Source organism: Dermacentor albipictus, chromosome 2, assembly GCF_038994185.2.
Source record: "Dermacentor albipictus isolate Rhodes 1998 colony chromosome 2, USDA_Dalb.pri_finalv2, whole genome shotgun sequence".
NCBI lineage: Eukaryota > Metazoa > Arthropoda > Arachnida > Ixodida > Ixodidae > Dermacentor > Dermacentor albipictus.
In genome coordinates, this window is record NC_091822.1 from 32849259 (window position 1) to 32870973 (window position 21715).

Below are 21715 nucleotides of genomic sequence, written 5' to 3' on the forward strand. Positions count from 1 at the left end.
AGTTCCGAAGGAGTGAAGAGGACAGTGCCTCCAGAGACAGCGCCACAGAAGACGGGAACAACGGCAGACGAGTACGGCGGTATGGTGATGTCTTCGCAAAGGACTAGCTTAGCGGGAAGTGATGTGGCGCCGACGAGGCGTACGTCATACAGAGGCGATAATTCGATTTCAGCACGTGCACAATTGATGACGGCGTTATTTCGCGAAAGAAAGTCCTACCCATGTATCACGTCGTGAGAGCAGGACTGAAGAACCACAAAGTCCCCAATATAGAGAACGCCCTGAATAACAACTCTAGCTGTGCATGCTGCTGAAGGCTGCACTGACTGGGCGCTTGCTGTGCGAAGAGAAAACCCAGAAAGTGGCGTCGTAACTTTTCGTAAGGCGCGAGAGAGGCGTTCGTTTAGGACAGACATGGCTGCTCCAGTATCAATTAGCGCAACGGAAAGGAGGTCGTCCACAGTAAGGTCGACAACGTTCGAAGGCGACAATGGAGGACTTGTACAGATCGATGGCGACGCAGTTCTTGCCTCCTGAACTGCGGCGCTTAGGTTTCCCCTTGCGTGGGTGAAGGGCGCCGACGCAAGGGAGATAACGAGCTGCGACGCGGGGAAGGCGAACGACGTGGAAGGACCGGGCGCTCGGCTGGTGGCCTGTTCGACTACCGACTAAGATAAGTGTCTTGAAAAGGTTGCACGTCGGCGTAGGGAGGCGACTGCACCAACCCATCAGAGTGCAGAACGCGGCCGCGGCACAGTCGTGCAAAATGGCCGAGAATACCGCAGGCATAACATAAGGGCCTGCTGTCTTGTGTGGGCCAAGGATTAGCAAACGCAGGAGCAAGTCGATGAATGGGATTACGAACGGGTGGTAGCGGCCGTGGACGTAGCGCAACGAGTGGTGGACGAGGAGGCTGCGCGGCGACGGATGCGTAAGTAGGTGGTACGGCGCCAGGGTACAGCTGATGCTGCATTGGTAGAGCCTCAGCAACTTGAGGCTGCGCGGCGACGGTTGCGTAGGTAAGTGGCGCGGCGACAGGGTACTGCTGATGCTGCATAGGTAGGGCCTCAGCAACTTGCTCTTCAATAAACCGCCGGAGCGTAGGGGCGAGCTGTGTAGGAGGCTGTGACGGCAGCGGCTGCTGTTGGGGTAGCTCAGCAAACGGCATTAGAGAGAGCTGACGTGCAATTTCTTCCCGCACGAAAGCTTCGATTTGTCTGAGCATGGGGGAGCGATCAGGGAGGACGGTCATGGAAGAGAGGGCCTCGTCAGCCACTGAGGGGCGCCTGGTCAAATCGCGCTGCCTTCTCAACTCGTCGTAGCTTTGGCACAAGTTTATGAGCTCTGCTACGGTGCGCGGACTCTTGGCGATCCACATTTGAAAAATGTCATCGGCGACGCCCTTCAAAATGTGCTTTAATTTCTCGTTTTCAGGCATAGAAGCATCCACACGTTTGCACAGGTCGAAAACCTATTCGATGTAACAGGTGAATGTTTCACAGGGTTGTTGCGCTCGCTCTCGTAACCGCTGCTCGGCGCGCAATTTGTGGATGGCGGGGCGACCGAAAACTTCAGCTAAACTGGCCTTGAACGCGGACCAGGACTGAAAGTCGGCTTCGTGATTTTTAAACCACAGGTGATCCACTCGTGCAAGGTAGAAGATGACCGCATTTAACTTGGCGGTATCGTCCCATCGATTGTGCAAGCTCACCCGTTCGAATGTAGACAACTAGACATTGATGTCCTGCTCATCCGCACCGCTGAAAACCGCTGGATGGCGTTGCGGGACAGCGCCAGAGCTGGCAACGGAGGGTGGCGGCGACGTGGGCTGGGGAGAGGCAGGCATGACGGGAGGCAGAGTCCGAGACCGGAGTTCCAGGGTGTAGATGTTCTTGAATACCCCGCACCTTCCACCAATTGTAATGGACTGTTTGAACAGTTCAGTTGGTAGCGTCTGTTCGTAATCGAGAAGGAAGGTCACGCAGAGCAGGAACAGCTGGTTGCCCGAACGGCTCGCGCTCGTTCTTAGCACTGGCGATCCGGCTGGCCTTGTCCTTGTGCCCTTCTTTTTCATTACAATATGCCTGTATATATATATATATATATATATATATATATATATAGTCATATTGTGAGAAGCCAACAAACACTGACACCAAGGACAACATAGGGGAAATTCGTTGTGCATAATAAATGACATAACGTAACGATAAATAAATGGAAATTAAAGTGGATGAAAACACAACTTGCCGCAGGTCGGAACCGAACCCACAACTTTCGCATTTCGCGTGGGATGCTCCACCAATTGAGCTACCGCGGCGGCGTTTTTTCCATCCACTTTCTTGGGTACTTATGTGTACTACTACCGCGACGGCGTTTCCCCATCCACTTTCTTGGTACTTACGTGTACTAGGAGAACCGTGGGAGTAGAGCCCTGGGAATCATCGCAATAGTGGTAGCTGGCGGATCGGGAGGCGTCGCGGTGAACAATACGGGTGACGTCGTCACAGGTGGTGGCCTGACGTGGTCGACCCTCACATGTCGACGTAGCAGCAATGCTGGGTAGCCGCGTGACGTGGTGCGTGATACGGCGACTTGTTCAAGGCGACGGCATTCTTTGATGATGGCGTCGATAGTCGAGACGTTGCCGAAAACAAGCAAATTGAAAGCGTCATCGGCGATGCCTTCTAGAACATGTGACACTTTATCTGCTTCGGACATAGCATCGTCAGCTTTGCGGCATAGAGCCAAGACGTCGAGGACATAGGAAACGTACGGCTCCGTAGACGACTGAACACGAGACGCAAGAGCGCTTCTCGCGGCAGGCTTGCGCCTAATGGTGTCGCCGAACAGTTCCCATAGCTTCTCTTTGAAACTGTCCCAACTGCTTATCTCGTCGTCATGCGTTTGGTGCCACACGCGGGGTGCCACACGTGGTGCACCCCACGCGTGTGGCAAAAGATGACATTGGCGAGCATAATCGTTGTGTCCCACCTGTTATTAGCACTGGCGTGTTCAGAGATCTTACCCAGTCGTCAACGCCCCGTCCCTCCAGGCCAGAGAACACACCTGGGTCGCGATGTGGGGCGACCGTGACGATTGGAGCAGTCGGACCAGCCGAAGCCATTGCAGAGGTGGGCGCGTCACCGGGAGGCATGGTGACAAGCTCGGTGTGCCGACCACTTCGGAGTTCCGTAGTGAGGACAGGGATCGCTGACCTCCACCAGAATGTTGCGTGTGGAAAGGCACAGACAGAAGAGGCTATTTACAGGCTATTGACACTGGAGCCAGGCAGCCAGGTCGACACTCGCTCGCGCCAAGCGCACTGACCAACTTCATCGTCGTTCTCGCGGCAGCTCGTCTCTTGAGCATCGCTCGATGATATCGAAATAGTATTAATGATATCAAACATTATCCATGTAAAGCACTCCATGAGATAACCTATTAAAGGCATAATTTTGCTGCGAACAGCTTACAACGCTCTTTGAGCTGACATTGCGTGTATGTAACCTGTGGGGCTCTTGCATTGCCCAGGGGGCGCTGCGAAAAAGGTGCTAAAAAGCGCCCTCTGTCCTAAAATGGGTCGTACCAAGCTCGGTCGTCTGCTTCGGAAAGCACGTTCACAATATGGACCCGCCACTTTCGGTTGTGTTGTATCACGGCCTGCAGCGAATATCCGGTGCCGAAGATTTTTTCAGGGGTGGCACGCTGCGTAAAGGCAAGAAATTATGCAGTGCCGAATACCTGCATGCCGTTCAAGAATTCGCTAGTGAAGCGAGTCGCGTACGAAGTGGAACTTCAGGTTAGGCTTGCACGCTGCTAGATTCAGGCGCACAAACGCGAGGAAATGCTTGCTATAAATGAATCCACAGCAGCGATAAGCAGACATCATGTGTACGGAACTGCTCGAGCACATGATCGTACGCGCCGCGAAGGCAGCGGTCTTTCGACATGCCGCGAAACAGCGGGCCTCCTGCAATCTTTGTTGACTGCATGCCGCTAAACAAGTAGTTATGCCTGCGTTGTCGTAGCGGCCATCTGTCCCTTTTAGTAACTGGTAATAACTGATGCAATGCATATGAGCTCGCACATACGTGCGAATCGCGCTGCAGCGCGAGCTCGTGCGCTAGTCGCTTGACGTAGCTTTTAATGGCAGCGCTGGAACATCGATCTGCTGTAATCAATACTACCTTGCTGCGCTGCCTCAACATGCTGAGTTGAGGTCAAGTATGAGCACATTTAACTCTCTAGCCTGTGCTGCTCGTAGTGGGGTAGTGAATTGTCACCGAATCAGCCCGGCCATTTGTGGTCATTTGCACACACCTGGTCACTTAACCACTTCGCATCGGTCGAATTGTTCATTGTCGCTGTGGCCGGGTCTCGAATCGTGAATTACCAGCCATGCCTGCTGCTATGTCAGTGTGCTGTCGGGACTGTAGGTGCAAAAGACCGAAATTTAGAACGCAGATAATCAAGCAAGCTTCAAGACAGGCGAAGCAGTCAGCATGGCGCGAAGTTTCGCTTACTCAGCGCGACGAACTGCAGCTATGCAGTGCGCCCGACGCTCCACTTCGTGAGGTCTTGAAGGAAAACGGTAGAATCTGATGTTGTGATTCAGGCCTTCTTGTTCATGGCAGCCCACGACGCAGAAGTAATGACGGTGACGCCTTCTCGAGGCTGGGCTAGGTCTCTCCGGAACGGCGTCACCGATTACGTCTGCTCCCAGCATTACGTCCCACGGCACACGGAGAGCAAGTTTTCGTTAAACTATAGCTGCGGCGAGCTCGTAGCGTGGTCGGCATGGTCTGTGAGAAGTGACGAGCCTTTTCGCACTCGCAACAGGGCAGAAAAAAGTGTGAATCGACGCAAAACTCGGCCTAGAAACGTGCTTCGCCACAGCCAGGGCTCAATACGACCCAAGCTGGTACGACCCAGATGTCGTTTCGCGCGCCGCCACCAGGCGCCGCTACTATATCTCAAACTCCATCGCAAGACGCCCATTTCAGCAGCTCTTCAATAAAGAAAAAACAGCTAAACAAGAAGCGGTAGCACGCACCACTGCACTACGGATCTCGCAGACCACATAAAGCTTGGAGAACCTCACCTGGAATTTATGGGCACGCCGCTAGATGGCAAAGCGAGTCCAGCGGCAAGCGTGACACATGAGTGGGGTTGCTGTACACTGCGCACGCGCACCGTCGCCCCACACGTTCAATTTCGGAAGGGACACATTTTGGATGCCAGGTGACGTAGTCGCGTGCGCACCGCTAGATGGCGCAGCACGTGAGCCATGAGTACGTGAGGCAGACATGAGCGTGGCTGTAGCACTCGGCTCAGGCATGACGCGGTTCGGCATGGGCACTTGGGATTGTCGCTACATTTCTTGGATACTAATTCTATTAGCGTTGACAGTCGCAGCAAAGGAAAGGAGTTCCGCTAGAGCGGCCACTTCCAAGAACCCAGCGGCCGAATACACTGTAGCGCTCCAAGCCACCGACATTGATACCTGACCCACACTTGCGCTTTCGGTTTTGGGCGCGCGCTTTCTGAAAGCTAGCAGGAACGCCTTACGTCGGCTACGCTGGCGGTAGCTGTATTTGTTCTGCATCTTTGCTCAACCGCCCGTGGTCTTTGTGTCAAATCATTTTATTATTAGGCAAAAATGATTGCGGACTGTCTTTAACAAGCCTCCATCGATTATGTGCCACGGCAACTTCATAAAGAAAACGCAAGACGTCTTCTGAAATGAGTAAATGTTTCTTTTGCTTGTATAAATTCTCCTTCCGCTTTTTTTCTGCATTCATCCAACGTTGTGGCACCGGATAAGCCGCAGTAGTTCCGGTACGATACTGCACCGGACGGCGTAAGCTGAAAAATTTAATTACAGGCACGTTTGATTTTGGCATTAACACATTAAATGAATAGTGCGTGCATAGGCAGAACTTGCGAAACTGCTGAATGGGCGGCATTACAAACAAAAGCAATTCGCTTTTACATACAGGGCGTACAAAATACCCGAATGATCCCAAACAATACCATGTATAACACGAGAACATCCGGCTTCCAAGCATTCGCCATTCCCGGGGCCCTATTTCCTGCACTTTAGGAGCACAATTACACGGGCGACCACTAGTCTCCAAAAGAACTTGACTTGAACCGACGCGATAGTACGCTATGTATACACACACGTAGTCACAACACAGGCTCTATACCACACCGCGCTAGACGCTCGCAGAATTTCTTCTACTCGCACTCAAGACAAATGCGTGGGTGCGAAGCCTGTTCTCGGTCTTTCATAAGACAGCATTTGCGAGTTACCAGTTCTTGGTGTTTGAGCGCCTTGAGGTTATGTTTTGCGCGTTCTGCCGGCGCAAGCAACACACTGCCGTTATATCACTCTTGGAAAGTGCTCGTCGGGTTTTCTACAAGTGTGGGTACAATAAGAAGGTATATGTTGTTACTGGGCCATAAAAAGCGTCACAAGCTTGTCCCACTAATACTTAGTACAGACAAAACTAACTTTGTCACCGCTGCCGAGCTGCTTTTTGGTTGGGTCGCGACATGCGCCGTGAGTGTGTATCAAGAGTATCCCGAAATGTAAAAAATAAATTATTACCATCATGTGGGTGTTCAGACAAACTGTTACGAAATTGTTCCAGTAAGGTTCAGTTCATGCGGAACTGACTGTGTCACATGGCCGAGCTGCTTTTTGCTGATTACGTCCGAACGGCATGCGCAGCGAGAGGGCGTCAGAAGTATCCCAAAGAGTAAAGGAAACTAATTACAATAATGCTTTGGGTCCGAGAAAGTATCACGAACTGGTCCCAGCAAGGTTCTGTACATGCGCAACTAACTGTGTCACACGGTCGAACTACTTTTCGCCAAGTGCGCCACAACACCAGACGTGGTAAGCGCGCCCAAAAACAACCAAAATTAATTTCAATTCAATTTTTATTTCCAGAATTACAAAGTGTTCTGGTGGATACCATAGGCTAAAAGCTGTTGGAAAACAGCTTGACTAGGCCGATGGTCCATTACAAGGCATACATGGTGGTTGCATCAAAATTGTAACATTGTTAGACACTGAGAATAAATTAATTACATAAATGCACAATAGCAAGACCGAAAATAATATAAAGACTAAGAGAAAAAAACATAATTAATACATAATTGATACATCAGAAAAAATGGAAGTATGTGTGTAAGGGTTAATAATAAGACTAATACAAGTCGCTCTGTTATAGAGAGTAGATAGTACAGACTAAAAAGAAAAAAACACACATTCGATACACCAGAAGATAGAATTACATGTGTATGGGTTACAAAATCAGTAACGCGTACAGTTGCCTCTGAAAGAACGATAAACAATCACTGATCACATGTTTACAAAATGCATTCGCAGTTCCTTCGATGAAGAGGTATATGTACCTTTGTAGTTATTTCATATATGTGGTAGATTATGTTTTAATGACTGTAGGCTATATTTATTTCGAAACCACGGGACATACCATGTATCACTATTTCTCGTATTGGAAGAATTGAATTTTGGTGTCAAAGATGCAGTAGACACTAGGAAATTTTTGAAGGCAGTATTTGAGAAATAAAATGAATTTAGAAGGCGAAACGTGTAGAAATATTCTATTTTTATAATTTTATGCTTTAAGAACGCTGGCCGCGTTGTCTCCCGATAACCCATGTTGTCAATGTGCCGAATCATTTTCTTTTGCAAAGAAAGGATTTTCATGATGTTTGTCTTTCCTGTAGTCGCCCACACTAAGCTACAGTAATTTAAATGGGAAAAAAATTAGGCATAATAAATGTTCAGTTTTGCTTTGGTTGGAAGAAGACGCCGACATCGAGACACAACGCCTATGATAGCAGACATTTTTGTGCAGATATTTTCAACATGTTTATCCCCAAGTAAGGTGCAAGGAAAAAGTGACGCCTAATATTTTATGTTCATCGACAATTTGCAGTTCTTTACCCGCACACACTAAGGTTTGATTACTAGTAATAACTTTATTTTTTGCGCGAAATTACATTACTTTTGTTTTCGTAGGGTTTATTTTTAGGCAATTAGCGACTGACCATTCAGATAGCTTATTGAGTAGAAAGTTACATTTTTCTATTAATTCTTGTGAATTCGGACCAGAAATGAGAAGATTAGTGTTATCGGCATACACGATAAATTTTACAGTTGTATCAATATTAGTAATGTCGTTAATATAAAGGTTAAAAAGTATAGGACCTAGTACGCTCCCTTGTGTGACGCCATTTAGTAAAGGAAAAAAACTTGACTTTTCGTGTTTTATACATACTGATTGTTTTCGATTAGTAAGGTAAGACTCAAATAATGCTAAAGGAATACCTCTAATGCCATTCTGTGATAATTTCCATAGCACAATTTTATGATTTATACAATCGAATGCCTTACTGAAATCAATGAATAGTGCCAATGTGAAGAGATTTCTTTCTATGTTTTTTAGTACATGCTCCTTGAGTGTGAGCAAAACAGTTTCTGTTGACCTACCTTTACGAAAGCCGAACAGAGCACTAGATAGAATGTTTTGTCTGTCGAAAAAGTTTGATAAGCGAGAAAAAATAATCTTTTCTAATCCTTTGGAAAATACTGGAATGATTGAGATGGGTCTGTAATTTGATACGTCGTTTCTGTGGCCTCCTTTAAAAAGTACAGTTACCCTACTCATTTTCATCATTTCTGGAAACACCCCAGACTGTAAAGCTAGATTAAAGATATGCGTTAAAGCGGGAGTGATGTATTCTAAAACATACTTGATAGGTTTTATTTGGATATCATCAATGTCAAGAGCTTTACTATTTTTAAGGTTCATGATAGTGCTAAATACCTCAAATTCACTAGTGGGACTGAAAAATAAGCTGTTAGAAACGGAAAGAAACGATGACGTATCAGACAGAGTTTGCTGTGGCACGGTTATACTTGCAAAGTACTTATTGAAATGGTTTGCGAGTGCTAAACCTGAAATTTCATTGTTAATATAGATTATCTTGTCTGGTGAGGCAGCATGCTTTTCGCGGCCAAGAACCTTATTGATAATGAACCACAAGGTTTCAGGATGTTTACCAGTGGCGTTTGCAAACAGATGCTCATGATAAGCATTCTTAGCGCGTCTAAGTTCCGTATTTAGTTTGTTTCTCTGCTTTTTAAACAGTGTCAGCGTTTCAGGCGAGCGTGTTGTAAGAAATCTATGGTACAGTTTATCTTTGTGTTTATCATTTTAAAAAGTTCCTGTGTAATCCAGGGTTTTCTTATTTTTTTGGATTGCTTAATCTTTTTGAAGGGAAAATGTGCGCTGTAGATTTGTATAAACGCTGACGTAAACTTGGAACACGCGACATTCACATCACCTATTTCGTATAGGAAAGACCAGTCATAATTGCAAACTGTGCGTTTGAAAAGATCCATATTTCTATCAGTTATATCTTGTATAGTAAACACATTTGACTGTGAACAACTTTTTCTCACATTGAAACGATATGTCATGTCAACACAGGACAATGATCACTGACGTCCGACGTTACTGTTCCAGTATGCTCTATGACAGTGTCAATATTCGTGATAAGAATGTCGAGACATGTAGACGAGGACAACGTAACACGAGTTGGTGTGCTAATTAGGTTTACAAATCCCGCACAGCTAACTCTATTAGTAAAATCCAGTGTAGCAGCAGTATTTTCAAGAAAATTTATGTTAGTGTCTCCCCCGCAGACAAGTCGAAATTCCTTAGCAGATACATATTCCAGCAAATTATCAAAGAAATTAAGAAAGGCAAAAATATTTCCATTTGGCGGGCGATATACGACAGAAATTATATCGGAGTAATGTTTAAGCGTTAAAATTTCATAGTCGTTTGTTGTTTTACGAAACTCTGATACTTCTTCACAATTCCATCTCGACGAGACATAGATTGCTACACCCCCTCCTCGCCTATCAGTTCGATTTAAAACGCAATCAGCATAGCCATCAAGGTACAGCCGAGCACTGCTGTCATGATACCATGTTTCGGTTAGCATAATGATATCGAACTTGAAGGAAAACAGATTTTAAAAATTACTAATAATGTCTTGTTTGTTGACTGCAGATCGAGCATTCAAGTGTAGAACGGAAATGCTAGAATAAGATTGTAATTGTAAACGATGCGGTAAGATGAAATCGTGATATTCCATGGCAATTTTTAGTGAGCGTTCCCAGTCACGTCAGAAACAGCAGACGTAATCCTAGCAAGATCACGTTCTTCCGATATTTGCACAGCATCAGATGTATCACTTTCCCTTGCATAGATTTTCCCGTTGCTGGTCCACACAGATTTCCATTTAAGCTCATATTTCCTTTTCACTGCCATGCCAAGCAGCCTCTTTAGCGCTGGGCACAAATGTTCATTCACATAAACGGGGCATGTAGATTCCAATCGTAGGCCTCTGTTTGTGATTCTTGTCTTCCTTGCTTTTTTCAAGGTGGCGTCACGTTTAGCTCTAGATTTAACCTGAACGACAATGTTTGTTTTATCCGGGTTGCGTGTTGGGACACGGTGACAACACTCAATGTCAGATGAACTGATTGGCTCATGGATTGCAGTGCCTATATCAGTCAAAATAGTAGCAAGGTCCTCATTTTCTTTCTTTACAACGCCCTGTATTTCCAGATTAGCGTTTCGTGAGTACTGCTCCGAATGCGTGAGTCGCCTTTCAAGTTCACCTGCTTTTTTTTCCAGAGCAGCACATTTAGCGCGCAGTTCGTCATTTTCCTTTGCCTGACTTGAATTCTTTGAGACCTCAGAATCAAGCTTTTGTCTCATTTCCTTGATTGACTCATGCAAAAATTCAATACTCTTACTCATTTCGCGTTGCTCATTGCGCACCTCCCGGATCTCGTTCCTAAGGTCACGTTCTGATTCATCTTTGAAGGCTTTGATTTCTTGTTTAATTTCTTTGAGCAATTCAGCTCTTATATCTTCCTTCAGCTTTGCAAGTTCCTTAGCCATATCGACAATCCTAACATACAGCAATTGATGCGCGAAACAAGCAAACACACACTCAAACTTGGCAGTGGTGACGACACTGTATGAATATAAATGCAAATGTATATGTACAGTGGGCACTAACCTGTAGTAGGAACAAGCAGTAACCTTTAGTTGAGCGCCAAGCAGCGTGGTCACCACTGCCAAGTAAAAGGAGGGGTGGCTGGTAGTCTGCTTTTATAGCAAAAGCGGTATCGCAAGATGCCGAGATATGCGCTGGAGCTGATTATAGGCACCACGCCTCCTGGTGGTAGCCAGTCCAAAGGCTACGCCTCCCGTGCTTTCGCTGACCACGGCGATGCACGTGACGAAAGACCGCTTCTTTCCAAAACGTCGGAATGCAGCTCCAGCAGAAACGACGATCTGTAGTAGGAACAAGGAGTAACCTTTAGTTGAGCGCCAAGCAGCGTGGTCACCACTGCCAAGTAAAAGGACGGGTGGCTGGTAGTCTGCTTTTATAGCAAAAGCGGTATCGCAAGATGCCGAGATATGCCCTGGAGCTGATGATAGGCACCACGCCTCCTGGTGGTAGCCAGTCCAAAGGCCACGCCTCCCGTGCTTTCGCTGACCACGGCGATGCACGTGACGAAAGACCGCTTCTTTCCAAAACGTCGGAATGCAGCTCCAGCAGAAACGGCGATCTGTAGTAGGAACAAGCAGTAACCTTTAGTTGAGCGCCAAGCAGCGTGGTCACCACTGCCAAGTAAAAGGACGGGTGGCTGGTAGTCTGCTTTTATAGCAAAAGCGGTATCGCAAGATGCCGAGATGTGCCCTGGAGCTGATTATAGGCACCACGCCTCCTGGTGGTAGCCAGTCCAAAGGCTACGCCTCCCGTGCTTTCGCTGACCACGGCGATGCACGTGACGAAAGACCGCTTCTTTCCAAAACGTCGGAATGCAGCTCCAGCAGAAACGACGATCTGTAGTAGGAACAAGCAGTAACCTTTAGTTGAGCGCCAAGCAGCGTGGTCACTACTGCCAAGTAAAAGGAGGGGTGGCTGGTAGTCTGCTTTTATAGCAAAAGCGGTATCGCAAGAAGCCGAGATATGCCCTGGAGCTGATGATAGGCACCACGCCTCCTGGTGGTAGCCAGTCCAAAGGCTACGCCTCCCGTGCTTTTGCTGACCACGGCGATGCACGTGACGAAAGACCGCTTCTTTCCAAAACGTCGGAATGCAGCTCCAGCAGAAACGGCGATCTGTAGTAGGAAGAAGCAGTAACCTTTAGTTGAGCGCCAAGCAGCGTGGTCACCACTGCCAAGTAAAAGGACGGGTGGCTGGTAGTCTGCTTTTATAGCAAAAGCGGTATCGCAAGATGCCGAGATATGCCCTGGAGCTGATGATAGGCACCACGCCTCCTAGTGGTAGCCAGTCCAAAGGCTACGCCTCCCGTGCTTTCGCTGACCACGGCGATGCACGTGACGAAAGACCGCTTCTTTCCAAAACGTCGGAATGCAGCTCCAGCAGAAACGGCGATCTGTAGTAGGAACAAGCAGTAACCTTTAGTTGAGCGCCAAGCAGCGTGGTCACCACTGCCAAGTGGTGACCACGCTGTGGGACTGTGGGACCAAGCTGTGGGACTAGCGGAAGCGTTGCAAATAACTCCCAACACGAGTCATTAACTTAAATTAACTGAGCCAGGAGCGCTTAGATGTTTTTCGTTAACTGCGTCAGAAGTTTGGGTTCCATGTTTCAAGGCTTAATGCTTGAAATGCGTCACACGCTGTCAAACAATATTTCTCACCTTGCCGTAGTTCAGTAGTGCAGAGGTGACATGTTGAACTGTAGAAGAAACGCAAGAATACGCCGGAAGGCCAACAAACTAGGCTACAGAAAAAAAAAAGAAAAAAAAGATGGCGATGAGTCGCAGGAAAAGTCAACGCTCGCATGCGCAGCCAGCCTCGCTCGCTTTCGCGGCGTGTCACCGGCATGACGCATGCATCCGGCACCTCATTGGCCTGTCGCTACTTAAAGCAAGAAAAAGTTGCTATTTTTAGTTTTGCCTAGAAAGAATAAAAAAAGCAATGTCTCTTAACTCCATTTCACATTTTTTCCGATGCTCACGCGCACCAAATGGTCATGGTCGACACTAATACTAGCGTTACCTATTTCGTGTTGCTACTTTTCACCGAGTGTCCGCTCTTGTTGAATTTCTTTCTCTATCGTCATAGCGATGTTGGTTCTAGCTGAAGTTTGGGTAGCGGGTGTCTAATGCCTCATCTTGTTGTGAAAAATAAGTAAAAAAATGTATACTCATTGGCATTTCTTGGTCATATCTGCTGAAAATATTGTTACGTTGCACAAGTCACATACCGAGATGTACTAACAATAATTTAAAGAGAGAGAATGGTGCATAAACTAGATGACTGTCGTGACCGATTCCACCTCTACATGTCAAATCTTCTTATTCTCACTGGCACAATTCTTGGTTGCACCATAATATAAACCTCGCCTGTAAAGACACCGTCATGGCCTAACTATAAGGGAGGTGAACTAGCGGTGAAGTAACTCTTCAGTCTGGGCAGATGCACAACGACCGGGGCAACTCGCGAGTCCAGTGAAGCGATCTCGTAGCTTATGTCGCCAAGCTGACGCAATGTCGTGTCAGGCGCTGTGTAGCGCAGCGGAAGCTTTTGAACAAGTCGATACGGTGACAATGTGTACACAGGAAGACAATGGAGCCAGGGGGAAATTGAATGTTCCAATGTCGGCTGTCGTAGCGGGTCTTCTGCGTGGCCTGACACACAGCCAGATACTTAAGCCGTGCGAGCCCAAGCGAAGACGCCTCGACCGTATGCAGGGGGAGTGTTCGTCGAGGAATGAAGCAGTGTGTCGAAGGGCAAAGAAGGATGGTGGCCAAATAGAAGGCAGAAGGGTGAAAAGCCAGCGGTCTCGTAATGGGACGAATAATAGGTGAAGGTCACGAAGTTAACGTGCGGTCCCAATCACTGTGGCCGTCTGAAACGTACATAGAATTTCTGCCAACGTGTGCTTGAGCCGCTGCCTCACTGCGTTTGTCTACTGGTGGAAGGCGGTGGAAAGATTGTGCTCGGCAGAGCAGGAAAAAACTAGGTCTTCAAATACTCGGGACAAGAAGGTGCGGCCGCGGTCAGTGAGAAGCTGACGGGGTGCGTCGTGATGCAGGATGACGTCATGTAAAACGAAATCTGCCACCTCAGATGCATGGCTTGAGCGCAAAGCTCTCCTGATCGCATACTGGATCACTTAATTGGTCGCGAAAAGGACCCGCTTATTACCAGATTTACATCGCACTTACTCAAGTTGCCATTCTAAGACATTGGTGCACAAATTAGGCAAGAAATATTTGCTTGTTCGATTGTTCTCTTTTACTGTCCTTTTCTCTTTTGCTCTGTCTTTTTTTTCGTTTCTTCCTGGTTCGCCTTACCCACAGTGTAGGTTAGCATAAGGCACGCTCGTCTGGTTGACCTCACTGCTGTTCTTCTTGAGTTGTCTCTGTATTCTTTCCGAAGCTCTGGAAATGCATCATTTATAAGTTCCCAGCAATGTTAGCTTTCTTTTAGTTAGCCCTTGCCTTATGTTGAGTACCGTGAGCGGGAAATAATACGTTCTTGTCTTGTCAAGCTAACGTGCCAATCGAACGTGCCAGAATGCTAAGCATACGCTATATGCTGTCCGTCTTTTTAACCTTTTCCTCACCTCTTCTGTTGTTCCCATCATCTGTCCTGGAGATGTTGCCGCAAATTAACTTGCTGAACACGCTTACTGTTACGGGACGCGGCGTACGCATTTGCGTTTACAGCATGATATCCTAACAATACCTATTTTTTCAGGCACCATTATCAACATTTCCAGCGCCTCGTCGTCAACAGTGGTGAGTCCTGTTGCAGCGATCATGTCAGTGGCTGCCTTCAATTCGTTTACGTTATGTATTGTAGGATCTGAAGTCACAGAAACGACTTCTTAGGGGATTACTGCGAGAAGCGTCTGTCAACGCTACGTATCTTTGTCGATGCTCCTCACTTTCACCTTTTGAAGCGTTTGTTGCTCTCCAAGGAATTTTTCAATGCCTTGAGTTTATTTGCTGTTATATTTTAGATAGTTACGCTGGATCCTTGCCGGTATGTTTAAGGAGTGCCTCTTTCCTATAGCAATTGGCTTTCACTGCCGTTTTGGGTGAATATAAACGTGAACCTCAAGTGCAACATAATTTACAGCGAAGTTGTTTATGCAGACATTGTGACATCGTTGTCGGAGTTTGCTAAACAGTCATAATCAGCAATCGCTCGAGCGTCATCGTCTTCTTCCACAGCTGGCTCGTTGCCACTCGTCATTCCAGCGCAGAATTACAGCGAAGCTGTACATGGCTAGGCTTCCCTGCATTTTTTTTGTGAAGAAAAACTATCATCATCAATGGCTCATACCCCCGTAAGCATTCATGCTCCCGTAAGCAACAAAAAATGCAATGGCTCATAGCCCCGTCAGGCAGAGGCTACAAGCACTCCGCTAAGTGAAGTGAAGAGTGCTTGAATTCTTTCCAATTACGCATACAACATGCAGAACAGCATATCGAGAAGTGTCATCATCAATTGCTCATACCCCCGTGAGCACTAGCTCATACCAACGTCAGCAAGCAAAATGCTTGCTGACGACGATGAGCTCGACGTCGAGCTCAATGAGCTCGACGCATCACATAGCGTACATTCAGATTTATTGTGAAAGAGAGGGGATGGTTTTATTAGTGAAGAATGCGCTATGTATAAACGTCTTTTTAGTTAAAGCTGCCTGAAAAGGTTCTATTTGCAAGCACTCGAATATTTTATGCGCTGTGCGCGACGTTTGTCTGAGCGCTGTCAGAACTTAATGAGTCACGATATATACTTGAAGGAATGAACATTTAGTGCGTGATATGCGGTTCAAGTACAGACAAATCTGTAAGTTTGATGCTGCTTTCACAGCATTTTACTTATTGAAGCGCTTGACAACGTCGTACGCGTGTCTTACGGTTTTCGAAGAATCTCGCCGGCTCTTCTGGAAGGACTAAAATAGGGAGGGGGGAGGTATGTTAAGGCTGTTATGTCCGGAAGTATATTGTGTGTAGGTAAAGTTACAACATTTCTATTAAATTACATATTGCAGGGCTTAAAAGCCTTGCAGAAAGCGTATGGTATATTTTTCGCGGTGTTTTGGATTAGTCAACGGGTCGAGTAATTGAGAAGACGCGCAGGAAATGTAGGTGTTGTTAAGTGTAATCTGCTGGAAGAGTTTCAAGTGCAAGGCCTATTAGCAGGTTTTGCAATGAATCCCTATACAATGACTTGACAGCGTTACACGGCTTTCATTTTGCTTTGCTGGCAAAGTACATGTTGCAGCAAGTCTTTCCTGGGAACGACGTTAACGGGGACATTTGGAAGTGACGGTAGGCGAAGGTCAAACGTTTTAAGACAGTGACTAAATTTTTTAGATCGGGTGAGTGCAATTCCGTACAGTACTTCTTGGAGGCTTTGTTAGATTCCCTATTGATGTTTGCCCGGTTTCCTCGATGAAATTCGAATGGTTGCAAGTTGAAATTTTAATGAAATGAGTGCAGTCTTATGGCTGATATGCAGCCAAACTATAAACGGCGTGTGTTAATTACAGTGCTTGCTTAATTTTCTTCGCGACTATGTTTACGTTTCAGAGCCGCTAGGCTGTACTATTTTGCATCATCGCCCCTCAACTAGTCCTTCCGGTTCAGGAGACACTAAGGCAGGTGCCACGCAGTATGCGAATTGACGTTATGCGCAGGAGTTTTTGGGTAGCTGGCCACTGATCTTCTTTCGGGAATGAGCTGACTTAAATTAAAGTTGTTTTTTCTACATACAGTACGCAGTAAATCATGATAAGAACACATTTCGATCCATAGGTTGAGACTAGGGGGCATCCATAACATATTTACATATAGGAAGCAAAGCGAAATACGGATACAACAGATACGCCTACTTTGCACACTGTCGGACACAAGATCTGAGTGGGTAAACAGTACACTATAGGTCCAGCTTGTAACACTTTGCATCACCACGAGGACAAACGTTGAATAAGCAACCAAGTGTATGCACCTCGCGCCGAAAAGCAAGCTCAGCATGCACTTTGTTGAGCTGCGAAAGTGTCTAGCCTTTCGTCACCAATTGATAGGTTTGGCTCCTCTACTGCGACGACTGTTGCTTCACCTCTGAGTCGTATCTGTACACCTAAATTATGATTTTAGGGATGACTGTCAACGTGAAAGAGAGGTACTTCGTGAGGACATGTTTACGCTTATTTCGCTCTAATGTAAATATTAAAAATCCCGCTCAAAGGTTGTCATTTATAGTAGATTGCTTAAATCAAGCGCTAATCACAGAGGGCACTCAATCCGTCTAAAATGAAGAATTGCAGATCTTGCTTGCAAACTGGCAGGAACATCTCGAGCACCGAATTACTCTGCAAGGACACTTTTCAATATGAAAGTGTCTGGATACGTATATAAAATTACTTTCTCCAAAACAGAGCCAGTCTCGAGACTTATTCATATACGTTTAGGCGCGTGACGCGGGCGTGTTAGAGACGACAGCAGCAAGATGACAATTACGACGATCGCCTGACTCCGATGGCAGGATTTCTACTCAGACTCTTTGACTCCCGCTTATTACGTGCCGATTGCTGCGTTCTACATAGATATTGGATGAGCGTAAGCGAGAGCAACATGCATCGTGGCGTCGTCAGGGACTACGTGTTGTAATATCGTACGCACCTCTGACTGTTATTTCGCGCGTGGTAAAACAACAACACCATTTACATTCCGGAAATGAAATGGCAAAACGTGTTCTACTTGGGTCCATCCTGATGGCGGGGCCGTATCGCGCCGTTTCTGCGTAGTGTTAGCCAATATAAGTAGTATACTGGGGAATATGAACCAAAGCGACAGCTGTCACGAGGGCACTTCCACCAGGTGGCGCCAGTGACAGGACGCACATCGTATGGGCTCTATCTTTTTTCAATCCTCCTGGAGAAATTATCTCTTCAAACGCCCAACCACCGCCGAAATGGCCTCCGTGAAGACATCAGGGCCGCTATTTTGTAGCGATGCCTTATGCCTTATTCTATGCTATTCTTATCATCCACCACACACAGCCGCCTGATCCCGTTGATAATGTGGGCAGACCGTCACTCTGACCACTCGCCAAGCGCGAAAAGCCTGAAAAAGCATAGAATCGGAAAAGGCATCGCTACAAAATAGCGACCCAGGGGTGCTATAACCTAAACCTATTCGAAACTTCTATTGCAATTCTACAAACAGCCCTTCGCGATTGGTCAAGTGCTTTTTTGGACCACGCCCACTTCACCTGCCTGTCATGTGATAAGAAAACCGCGATAGCGCCCAATCTTACATGCCGCGTACACAATGATTATGAGTGATTCGACCGAACAAAAGCAATTCTTTCTGATTCGACACCTTTTCGCCATTAGCCCTCTGCTGTTGGTCAAAAGGTTTCAGGCTGTACCCACTTCACCTGTGTGTAACTCGACGTCACAAAATCGCGATAACTCATTGCGTCGAAGTGACATGTGCGCGTTAAAGATGCAATAATATGCCGAGCAAAGCTGGATTTCTTTTTTGGTTAGCCGGAGTCTGCCCTGTTCCGAAAGGAATAGAAGATGGCTGCTGCCGATTGCTCCGGCACTGGCTACTCGCACTTGCCGGATAGCATGTGTTTATTTGCACATAAATGAAGTTGTGCCCGGCCATGTAATGTTTTTGAGCCCTTTCGGCATGTTTACAACATCGTTCTGCCAACTCTTCTTTGCTGAGGATACACTTCAGCGGCATGTTTAACTGTCTGTTGGACCCCGCAGCAATTTTAGACAAGCCACCGCAAGCTATGTAAGGGAAAGCGCACCAATTGCAGAAGCCGGCAACTCCCTGTTCATCCGGTTATCTATTTTCATTGCGCTTGCTCGGCTCCATCGAAATTTTCTCCACATGAGCGGACTCCCCTTCTCTTGTCAGCAAGTTAGATAAGAAAACCAGCTCAATGTAGTCAATCCTATTTCTTAGGAGAGCAAACAAAAGTGACCTCCTACAAGGTAGCAGAACGTTTGATTCGGCTGTTCAGGCAGCGCTGCAGCTCATCGCCCTATGATTGTGTTGGCGGTTACGTAAATTTGGCGTCAGAAGATTGGAATAATATTAAAAAAAACATTGGAATAGTTTTACGTTATGAGGCCCCAGTTCTCCGTAGAGGCCATTCTCATCGTATTTGGTGCACACCAAGTACCTTTTTCGGTGATCTTCTTACCACGCCAAGCTACCGCCTCGCTGACCCCAACAACAAGCTCTCCGCTGGCCTTGCGAGCGCGCGTTTTTGACGCAACCGGTATCTCACGTGGTTTCTCGTGCTTATCCCTATAGTCATCATGGATTTTGTCGATGTCGAAGGAACAATAATTGCCGCCGAGGATTGTACAGCCGAATACGGATGGCCTTTTAGCCGCAAGAACAAGGAAAGCCAGCACCAGCCAACTAAGCCAGCACGCGTCACTGCCACACAATCGTAGCAAAGCCAGCTGCGACTCTTCCATCACTTGCGCTCTTCAAGACTTCCAAAGCTTCCTGAACACGACATTAAAGTCGCCCATCGCCTATCACACGCCTTCGATCCCACCGTAATAGGATAAATGCCAATCCGCGGCGCCATCCTCGCTGCTACAGGCCTCCATCGGACTGACACCGAAGACTATACCTAGAGGACCGACTCAGCCTGCAATATTGTCTTCGTCAGCGCCCCTAAGATGCACAATGTCCATCGCTACAGCGAGATCACTTCCCTTTAGATAGGAGGCAAGAACTAGCCGGCGGCAGTCTACGCTACATCCTCGGATGACACCCTTAACGTGATCGATCATCCACGAGATCCCACTGCACGACGGTGATGAAGCAATTACGACCAGCCTGGTCAAGCGGTGCCCTTCTATCCTGCAAGCTCGTGGGATCGATAAGAAGAACTCGGTCCATGAAAGTTTTCGATGGACAACAAGTCCCGTTTTAAGTCTAATGCCGAGGCACGGAATACAAACAATATATCCCCAAGAAGAAAGGTGAATTCTGCACCCTTTGCGGAGCAGTCTGGCATCGCGCCGTCATTTTCCCGGTCCTATCCTGCAACCGATACGCCACATGCTCCAAAAAAGACACCCAAGTTGACTACGCCTTCCATCCACAATGTTCCTTTTGTGACCTCGGCAACCCCACCGGAGACAAGGGTTGTGCGTGGCGCTACCCTACCCCACGCCTACTCCTACAGCAGCGCCAAGCACAAACTCAACATCGCTCCACGGCACAAGCAGTCACCGCTCCCATTCGCCTAAGAAGCGCTGGGGAGATCCCTTTGCAGCCCGCTATCGCAGTCGCTCCACGGCCCGTTCAAGCGAGTGCTTCCAGAAGTGCGCTCGCAGTACCTCCCAATTAGGATGCAACACCACCACGGAAAAAGCCTTCACGCAACTCGTGTGGGGCAGTCATGGCCTCCCGCTCTAACTTCCTTCCATACTCACTGCCACCTACCCCTTTATTGCCATCAGTCGTACATCAGTCGCATCGTATCAGTTGCGCCTTTCCAATGCCTTTCCCTTTATAAGAAGCATAATGTCATCAAGAAAGGAATAAGAAAAAAGCACTCGAACTTCAGCCCGACACCGTCAATTGAAATCTGGCCGAGTCGGACTTTCATAATAGTCTCAGCCAGCTCATCGAGGGTCAGCCCCTAGCTCTCTACGAACGCTCCTCCCACACCACGACAGTTACGTCAAGTCCTCAGTAAGCGGAGCATTCCTTACCTCACGCAGGATGGAGTCAAGCACTACATACCGCTGGACATCCACGACACCTCCATAATTCACCCTCTCCCGACCAACATGCACCTCGACCACAAAGGCTCAGCAACTCGGCAGTAGGTATGAGGGTGCTTCGCACGTAGCTCATGTCGACGTCCCATACTACCCGACCGAATCGGTCATGGGACTTGCCGTGATCATGGCTCGAAACTTGATATCCGAATAACCAGTTCCATACGCAGCATTTATCCTCAATAAGGGGAAGAGGCTTCTATAGCTCTCTCCAATACAGCTACTACTGCATCTTGGGTCGGTCTTAATTCCATGACGGCCCTACGTAACAGAGGCACCATTTCGTCCCAAGCTCCGGCATTCTCATCGCCACACACACCTCCCGTCGTATTAGCGTCCATCTGATCAGTACTCCGAGCCACTCAGGTCTTACGGGAAACAATGCCACACACGACGCCATGCGAGGAGACGAAAACCGGGCACATCACTGCTCTCCCGGCCAGCAGTTTTCAGGACCGCCTCACGACCCGCCAGCCCCTGATCACGAGGCCGTAGACTAGCGCAATCGATGCAGCATCAAGCGCCGCCGCATCATCACGTATGGCGATATCCTCGCGTACTACTGCAATTCCCGCCTCAATAGCCTCCTTCCGACAAGTCTCTCAATAATCCACAATCACCCACGGTCCGGCTCCTACAGACGCGCACCTTTGTTGTACCGTCCCTTTACCATATCATCTACCCCGATGCCTTTACACCGCACCGTAAAACATTCCACTTGCCATGCGCAGATCTTGCCCACATTATATGGGCATGC

General features: G+C 47.5%; 1 protein-coding gene across 1 annotated transcript in view; it reads left to right on the plus strand.

The window, feature by feature from the left end:
• Positions 1 to 21006, plus strand: part of LOC135916588 (uncharacterized) — a 56777-nt gene extending 35771 nt beyond the window's left edge. The window contains exons 5-6 of the mRNA XM_070533206.1: positions 14868 to 14908; positions 20899 to 21006. Of these exons, the coding sequence (XP_070389307.1) occupies positions 14868 to 14908; positions 20899 to 21006 (149 nt within the window). The remainder of the gene's footprint in view (positions 1 to 14867; positions 14909 to 20898) is intronic.
• Positions 21007 to 21715: the final 709 nt, after the last annotated feature.